Source organism: Artibeus jamaicensis, unplaced genomic scaffold, assembly GCF_021234435.1.
Source record: "Artibeus jamaicensis isolate MK-2021 breed Jamaican fruit bat unplaced genomic scaffold, CSHL_Jam_final scaffold_614, whole genome shotgun sequence".
NCBI lineage: Eukaryota > Metazoa > Chordata > Mammalia > Chiroptera > Phyllostomidae > Artibeus > Artibeus jamaicensis.
Window position 1 is genome coordinate 7,805,600 of NW_026522050.1, and position 9,974 is coordinate 7,815,573.

General features: G+C 35.4%; 1 protein-coding gene across 1 annotated transcript; it reads right to left on the reverse strand.

The window, feature by feature from the left end:
* Positions 1 to 6,870: 6,870 nt before the first annotated feature.
* LOC119046506 (olfactory receptor 5L1-like) lies at positions 6,871 to 7,830 on the reverse strand. The gene has a single exon (XM_037141619.2). It carries the CDS (start codon positions 7,828 to 7,830, stop codon positions 6,871 to 6,873), a length of 960 nt encoding a protein of 319 aa, XP_036997514.2.
* Positions 7,831 to 9,974: the final 2,144 nt, after the last annotated feature.

The following is a 9,974-nucleotide window of genomic DNA, read 5'->3' on the forward strand; positions in this document are numbered from 1 at the left end:
CTGGAGCTACTGACAGCTGTAAAGCAACCACATAATGGGAGTTGGGGGACCAAGGACCTGGGTCTCTTCCAAAAGCTGCTGGAAGAGAAGACTTCATTTTCCTTTCTGTGTTCAAGACATTAAACTAGTTAAAATAAACTTAAAATGATAAAATGTCCAGTTCAGACACTTTAAAGATTTATTAACTTAAAGTTTTCATAAAGTAAAATTAAATAACAAGACAATATTTCTATTAGCATTCCATTTGTAATTATTTATATTTACTCAATGTGTATCTGTGAAATAAACTGGAACTGTATTTCTTATTGTTGTTCAAAAACAGTTGTCTCCACTTCCCCCATCACCCTCCTCTGCCCCACCCACACCCACCTCCCAATCTCAATCTTACCCACCTTGGGCTTTGTCCATGGGTCTTTTATACATGTTCCTTGATAAACCTTCCCCTCCTTTCCCCATTTATCCTCTTCTTCTTTCTGGTTACCATCAGTGTGGTCTTTATTTCAATGTCTCTGGTTTTATTTTGCTTGCTTATTTGTTTATTGATTAGGTTCCACTTATAGGTTACATCATGTGGTTTTTGTCTTTCACCACCTGGCTTATTTCACTTCACATAATGCCATGTATACATGAAAGAAAGCCCTTAGACATAATAACAATATAGAGCAGTGTGGTTGCAGATTGCTTTGTATATTAATCACAAGTTGTGGCAGCAAAAAGGAAAGATTCTGTGTCAACCAAAAAGCAAGAACAAATATAACTGGGCAGCACAGCCATTGTAAGAAATGGTCTTCTTATGGGAAACCAAGTCCACAAGTAATTTGGAGGCAATGACAGAGAGTTACATACATGTATGAAGGAAAACATACAGGGGAGAAAGTACATAGGGGTGTACAAGTGGAAACTGGTCTCGATAAACAAAATCATCCTAAAGTTTCTCATCAGGATAACAGAGTAGATGGATAAAATGCCAAAAAGAACATTCTGGAGTTTGGAATAGTCACTAAATTCCTAGAGAAAAAACTCAGTCATCACAGTACCATTCTCCAACTCCATTCTCTGCAGAGCTTTTGGACTTCTGGGGTCATGACAGAGTAATGATAGTGATATTAATAATGACCTCGACATTATTGAAGAAATGAAAAAAAAGGTAAAAATCAATAGACAAGTCATTCTAAATCTATCTGGGCATCCTGATTAATTCTAGGCATATCTACAATTAATATAGTATGATGCATAGACTTTTAATTTTTTAAACCGATAGATTATCACTTCCATTTTTTCATTAAATTTATTGGTGTGACATTGATCAATAAAAATTAAAACTACTATTTTCCACATTAAATGGTTCCACCATCAAACCAGTTGTTGAACTCTAAACCTAAGCTTCACTATTTACTTTTTTGACTCTCTCATCTTTCACCAATAATAGTAACTAATCATTATTACTTAGAAAATTCTGAATAGATAGCCTATATTCCTGTTTGTATTCTTTTATTTCCACAACAGGTAAAGCATTGTTGGTCAAGGAGAAACCTTGTGTAGATAGAGGAAAAGTAGTTCTGTATTTCTCACCTTGAGACCTGGCTTCACCTCTGAGGAACAAAGGAACTCCTTAGAGTTGTTGGAAATCCATTGGTAAATTAGAACATTCTGAGTTAGTTATAAAACTGACTGATTCCTAGCTCAGTCACTTAGTGGTTGTGAGATCTTGGGCAGGCCAATTAATCACTGAGTTTTAGTTTCATCATTTACATTAGAAGAACAATCATACTTTTCTCAAAAAACTATATTAAATTTTCTTTTCCAACCTCCATAACCTCAGCATCTTGTGACTCCTCTGCTCTGAAGATATCACCTCAAACTTGTCAGAATAAGCCATCATTAATAAATCAACAAACAGGTGCAGAAGAGATTGTGGAGAAAAGGGAACCCTAGTGCACTGCTGGTGGGGTGCAGCCACTGTGGAGAACACTATGGAACTTCCTCAAAAAGTTGTAGATGGAACATCCTTTTGACCCAGTAATTCCACATCTGGGAAAATACCCTAATACTGAAACACCAACTCAAAAGAATATATGCCCCCCCCCATATTCATAGCAGCATTATTTACAATAGCCAAATGCTGGAAACAGCCTGAGTGTCCATCAGTTGATGAGTGGATTAAAAAGTTGTGGTATATTTACCAAATGGAATTACTACACAGGAGTTAAAAAAAGAAGGGATTCTTACCTTTTACAACAGCATGGATGGCACTGGTGACTCTTAACACTAAGTGAAATCAGCCAGTCACAGGAAGACAAATACTATGACCTCACTTATATGTGGAATCTAATCAACAAAATGAACTAATGAGCAAAGTAAAATCAGAGGCATAGGAACATGGAAAGACAGACAGCTGTAAGAGGGGAGGAGGAAGGTGGGTACTGGATGAAAGAAGGTGAAGGGATTAACCAAAGAATATGTATATATGACCTGTGGACATGGATGATGGTGTGAGGATTGCCTGAAGGAGTGGGGTGGGGATGTGTGGAAGGGGACAAAGGAGAAAAAATTCAGACAACCGTAGTGGCATAAACAGTAAAATAAAGTAGCAAAAATAATAATAAATAATAGTAAAGTTGGCAGCATAACAATTCTGAGTCAATTCAGACATTTATTTTATCTGGAATCCAAGCTATGGGATACAGCTAGAGAAATCCCATGCTTACCAATCTGTAAAATTCAATCCAGAAAATATGATAATGATATCCAGAAATGTGTCTGTGCTCCCTGTAGTGAAAAATTGAAAATGGTGTTGAAAAATCTCTCCTATCTACCTCTCAGAGTTATCTCTGCCTTTCCTGTCCTTGTTCTAATTTACAAATCTGTAAATTGTACATAACTGATAACAATTCAGGTGACACTTGACTATAAACATATACATTTTGTCCACTGTAAACAATGGATTTCCATCTCCCCCTGTGAAAAGAAGACAATTTGTATCTATTTGTATAGTGATATATGAATTCCTGACCTATAATTCTTTGAATTATATTTTACACCAATAACAGCTTAACTAATGAATCAATTAATTCAAATCTGTGATACATGTTCATTTTATACTTGCATAAAATTCACAATGTTAAGATACATATGTGTCTATATTATTTATATTATATATATTTATATATATTGTTCTTTAATATTTCATATTATATACAGCTGTTTCCCTCATTTGATAGCTATTGCAAACCTTAACATTTCTTTTTAGGTCTCATTTTACTACTTTCTGCTCACTGCCAGAAAATAATTTCTATTTTGTGGTGAAAAATATAGAACAGCAAATACAATACCCTGTACATTCTCATCATTGCATAAGCATTTGAATTCATCAGTGATTCCCTCTCTCCCTCCTTTCCTTTTCTGAAGAAAATGTGCTCCTCCTCTCTGAAGTTAATCCCAACTGTGCACCAGTGAATTCTATTTGCATCAACTAAGATGTTACTATTACTATTCATCTTTGCTCTTACTATTATTAATCATCTTTCTTTTATAAACTGTCAGTACATAACAACATTTAAGTGAATTTTGTCCTAAAAACTGTTCCCCTATGCCTACTTTCATTTATTTTCCTTCATTTCATTGGTAGTTTCCTTATAGGCATCAATACTGGTTTCCAGCTTCTCGCTTCAGTTTACTGGGTGAAATAGAATTTTTGTCCTGACAATGTCAAATTTGTTTTTTCTCCACATCCCAAACTACATCCTAGATGTTCAATCTATAATTTTTCTATGTATAATGAACTTTATTTCTCTATTCCATGTCATAGTTTGATGTCTCCATTTCTCTTAAAATCTCCTTCAATAATGCTGAGGATTGTTTTAAAATTATCACATGTTAAACATGCAATTTTTTGTTCTTTGAGGGTTTTGTTGTTGTTGTTTTTGTTCTAAATACCTTAAGCATTTAAAACCTGTGTTATTCTAAGGATTTTTTTCTCAAAACATCAGTTTTCTATGCATGAAATAAGTGACTATAAGATGAGCGCTTAAAATCCTATCAAGCTCTAATGTACTGGGATTAAGGTAAGAAACTTTACCAGATCATTATCTTTTTCACTCACCTTACTACACTGTTGTATCAGTTCACTTTTTACTGGAAAATTTGATTTTGAGACTTAAGGATTAAGACATTGACCATTGCCAAATGTTTATAATCTACTTGGGTAGGCCTATGGCCATAGAAGAAAGCTGTGCCTCCCTTAGGAAGTCTGTGGCTCACTAGCACATTGCAAGTCCTCTTGTATTTTGTTTTGAGACCTTGAGATTAGTTTTCTGATCTAACATCATATCTCAGGAACACAGACTCTGATATCCAAAACCCATGGAAAAATGTATGTGAGCAAATGGGTCCAACCTGTGGCCCACATGCTACATGCAGCCCAGGATGGCTGTGAATGTGGCCCAACACCAAAATATAAACCTACTTAAAGCCTTTTTTATGTTCATCAGTTTTCATTAGTGTTTGTATATTTATTGTGTGGCCCAAGACAAGTCTTCTGCCAGTGAGGCCTAGAGACATCGAAAAGTTGGACACCCTTATCTACTGAGCTGATTCAACAAAAGTGAAAGGATTCAATGTGCTTCTGTACATCTTAACAATGTCTCTCTCTCTCTCTCTCTCTCTCTCTCTCTCTATATATATATATATATATATATAGGCTCTCAATAGTAAATTATTATATAGAAAATTGGATTACAATAATCACTATCTAATTTGATTTAGCCAGTATAATACAATTTATGCAATAACAGAATATATGATAGGTTGGTAAAATAAATGGGAAAAAAGCAAAAATATGTCTATCAGGTTGTTGAGATTTAGAGATCCTGGAAGTCAACAAGTAGATTGAAAGCCAATTATAAACAAAGACAATGACTCTGATATGTGTTATATGTGCATAGTGCTGAAATGGAATTCTGTCCCTCCAAGGGCCAGACCCAAGAGTGTACTTTAACAAAAATAGCACAAAATAAATAAATAAATAAATAATACACACACACACACACACACACACACCACACATACAATTACTCTGTGAATATATTGTGTCATCAAATTCTACAGAGAAAAGGACAATTTCAAGTGAACATTAAGAACTTTGACAAGTACCCAATAGTGAGAAAAAGACATTAAAAGCAACCTAAGTGATTACATGGAGATTGAAAAATTCACTACATGACTGAAGAATTGAAAATGAAATTTAGAGGGAATGTGTTGCCTAATGAAGGAAAACAAAGAAAACTGGGGGAAAAATGAAAAATATATACATATTATATATGGAAAGAAATATGAGCAGTTTTGTGCTTCTATCTGTGCAGAAGATTAATCTCAGCAGAAAGAAATTCTTTTTTTCTTCCAAGAATTCCACCAAAATTTCATACTTAAATCACTAGGTCACTTGTCACCACTTTGAAACCCATCACTGGATCTTTGGTGACTGGTCATGAACATTTCATCAAATCCCACTGGTGCAAAAACAAAGACTCACCAAGAACAGGAGAGGCTGAGTGCCTACCAAGAATTTGACATAGTAAATAAAAAATTAACAAAGACATGGAAACTTAGAAAAAGGGTATGGTGTCAGATGCATAACCTACTTGTTTAATCCAGAATCAAAGTAAAATAGAGAAAACAAAGTAAAGATTAACAACAGCAGATAATTTATTAATAAGTTATACCGTATATTGTGCTAAGAACTTAAGAGACAGATTTAACTTTTATGAAAATTTCATTATAAATTAGAGCATTATTATATATTTAAAAAGGTATTTTTAACTTTATTTTACATTGTTGACATTATTACAGATGTACCCATTTCCCCCCAACCCCTTGGCCCACTCTCACTCAGCCCCACAGCACCCCTCCCTCTGGTTATCACCATGCTGTCCTCTGTGTCTCTGTGTCAGGTGTACATGTCACTTTCACTAACCCCTTCACCTTCTTAATTCAGTCAACCCTTTCTCCACTCCCTCTCCCCTCTGACAGCTGTCAGTCTGGAAAGTTATAAAATTATAACCTTGCAATAGAAAGGGTAGTAAAAAAAGAAAACAACCACTTACGACTAAAAAGTATTAACCCTAACACAGAAAAACATGTAGAAAATTCACTCCAAATTTTGGGAAAAACCTAAGAATATGAGACAAATATATAGTCAGGCCATGTGAAAAGGTGAAGTCAGTTTCATAAACATAGCTGCACTCATTAAAAATAATGAAGGCTTCTGTCTATGTGCACGCTTTGTTAGAAATATATTGATAATATCTCAGAACAAAAAATGAGTCTAAAAATAACACTCCAAAAACCTATTCACAGCAATTAGATGTTGGAAAACAGCAGCAAAGGTAGCAGATGCCTCTGATCAAGCCAATAAAAAGAATAAGATATGGCTTTAAACTAAAAGCAACAAATGAACAAATGAGAAAAACAAATGAAAATTCATCAACACAGACAGAAGTATGGTGGTTACCAAAAGAGATGGGGATGAGAGGGATAGTAAAGGGTGAAGGGGGTCAAACATACAATGACAGGAGAAGGTGGTTTTGGAGTGACTGGCACAAACACATATGATGTATCATAGAATTGTACATTGAAACATATAATCCTGTTATCCAATGTCACTCCAAAATATCTAAGTAAACAGATATAGGTAAATAAACAAATAAATAAAGGCACAAAAAGTTTTTTCAATGAAGTGGCTTTACTAACACAGAAACATGGGGGGAAAGCATGCATAGATTTCCAGATTATAAATCCCTCCCTGTTTTACTTTTTTTTAACATTACCTCCAACAAGCCTCTTTGAAGATTTTTCATAAAACCCTAAATCGGGTTAAGAAAACAGCTTCTCAAAAAGTAATTTGGATCCCAACAGTTTCTTGAGAGCTTCCTTCACATCCTTGTTCCTTAGACTATACATCACAGGGTTCAGCATGGGAATCACTACTGTGTAAAACACCGAAGCCACCTTGTCAGCATCCACATTGTTGCCAGAACTGGGCCGGCAGTAAGTGAAAAGGATTGTTCCCTGTAAGACTGCAATGGCTGTGAGGTGGGAGGTACAGGTGGAAAAGGCTTTGCGCCTTCCCTCTGCAGAGCGCATCCTCAGGATGGTGATCAGAATAAACAAGTAGGAGGTGAGGATGATCACAATGGTAATGATCTCATTGAAAGTGGGCACAATGTACACCAACAATTCATTCATAGTGACATCAGAGCAAGCAAGAGATAAGAGAGGGGGCAGATCACAAAAGAAGTGGTTAATCACATTTGATCTATAGGATGGGATCTCAAGAGCTAAACACAAGTGGATCAGAGAACACACAGTCCCACAGAGGTAGCAGCTAGAAACCAGCACCATTCGGAGTCTCTGGGACATGGTGACCATGTACAGCAGTGGGCTACAGATGGCCACAAAGTGGTCATAGGCCATCACAGCCAGCAGGAAGACATCAGTAATAGCAAATGTGCAAAACAAGTAGAATTGTACCATGCATCCAAAAAAGGAGATGGTTTTATCTTTGTTTAAGATATTTGCAATCATCTTTGGCACAATGGTTGTGGAGTAGCAAAAATCCACAAAGGACAGGTGGCTGAGGAAAAAGTACATGGGAGTGTGAAGTCGAGAGCTGACCTGAATCAGTGCAATCATGCCCAGGTTGCCCAAAACTGTGACTCCATAGACCAGAAGGAACAGCAGGGAGAGAAACACTCTCAGCTCAGGGGCATCTGATAATCCGAGGAGAATGAACTCCATCACAATGGTGCAGTTCCCCTCCCCAGCTTCCACCATATGTCTGGTTTAGAAAGCCAAAGGATAAGTTTTGTGTGTCTCCTGAAATGGGAATAAGAGAGAAAACACGCAATTATATTAACTTTAACAAATCACATGGATGTCAAACACCATGTTTTTGAAATACAATTGTCACATAATTCTAAATTCTCAGTGTGGCAGCAGATCCCACTGACCAAATTTAAAGTATCAGCAGAAATGTGTATAATTCTGAACTGTTACCTACCACAATACATTGAGCTGATGAATTAACTTAAATGTTTTCATGGAGTTTCAAAGAGATCCAATGATAGTTTTTAAAGCCACAAGTGATCAACTGCTGCTCCCTGAAAAATGTAACAAATTTTCTTCAGGTCAGACAATAACAACCATGATCCTATGTATGTTAATTTTTTAGGTCTGTCTATCATTATCATAAAGTTTCAGCAGGTGAGTTCCTCTTCAGTTCTCTTGTTGGGGAGTGTGACAAATTTCTGAGAACAGTGGATCTAAGTTCTCAATGAATTTAGAATTATTCAAAATAAAAAATAAAAAGATTTAAATATATACTGAAGTCCATCATTTTTACTTGTCAAAGTAACAAATTCAAATATAATAATAGTGATCAATATCGATAGTGACTCAGAAAGGTATAACTCTGGTATAAATATTTCTGCAAAGCTCTTAGACAACATGTATGCAAAGTCTTAACCCTGAAACCAATAAAAGCTACCTGATATGTTTATGAGAGATTTTATATTTGTAAGCTGTTATAAGAGATGCTTAATTACATTTACAAATCATGAAAAATATATTCAGTACTACAATACAGCATTATTTATAATATTCACAGTGGGAAAAATTAATTATCATAAATAGAGCAATGTTAAGCTATGGTATATCTTATGTAAAATAGAGAGTTTTCATGTTATTTCAATGACTTTGAAATTATCATTGAAATATAATAACTTCATATTCAATGATGTAGAGATGGTTATTTTTTAAAGATACCTAGTACAGTTACAATATATATGTAGATTTAAATAAAATGTTTATGCTGACATATGAATACACGTGGGAAAAATACCATATGTTATCACTTTGATTTGGCTACAACCCTAAAGATCAGTCCAGTCCCTACACTGAGGAAGAGGCAAGTGAAAATTTTCCCAACTTCCCTCCAGTAGTAGGTTGGAGGAAGTGGTTACATTAAATATCCCATAAGTCTGATGTACAATGACACTCAGACCTGTCCTTAAAGAAAAGTCATATGGAAGGTGACACATTTTATTCTCTGCTTCCTAGAGGGATGCACCCATGGTAATATTCACACATTTTATAATGAAATATGAGTGAAGAGATTCTGGACTGAAAACAGAACTTGGTATTTTTCTTTATAACATGAACTAATTTTAAAGTGAAAACAAATCTCAATGCTAACATCATGGTTTTCTCATTGCTTCACCACTCAAAAAATTCAGATGTTTTACCCACCTCAAAGTTAAAATTAAAAAAATCAAGTTGGAAACACTTCTTCCTAATGTTCTAGGCTGATAATAAGAAACTAGTTTATGGTACACCCCCCAAAATCTAAAAGGATTCACTTCATTCACAGAGCAGAGATAGTCTACACCTGCTGAATCCTGATGACAAACTCAGGGGCCCAGAAATTCAATCCTCAGAATTAAGGTGACAGTTGGGGTGCTCCTTTATGGGCATACAATCCAGATTACATGACAGAATTTGATGTGGAGAACACATCAATCTTTGGTGTTCAAGAGGAAACTGTTCTAATTTCACCATCAACTGTCTCTCAGTAGAAAAAGACAATTAAAATAGTAAGTGCACAGGAATGTGGTCTGTTAAATCATTCTCTACTTAGAATCCAGATAGTTAGCTATATCTCTAAAATAATTGTTTTTCTGGGAAATAAACCCACTTTATTTTTCAAGTAACCAGAGTCTGCTGTTCGCTAACTAACCTGAGTGACAGGCATTGCCTCCTGGGTGCTGAAGGCACTAGACTGCACAGTTAGAGACTTATACTGTAGTTTTAACCCCCAGGGAAAGGGTCCCTTAAGTTCCTCATCAATTGTTACTCTTCAATGCTGTAGCAACAAGTTAAATTTCAACTAACACTGCATGAGGCATAGGACACATAATTAA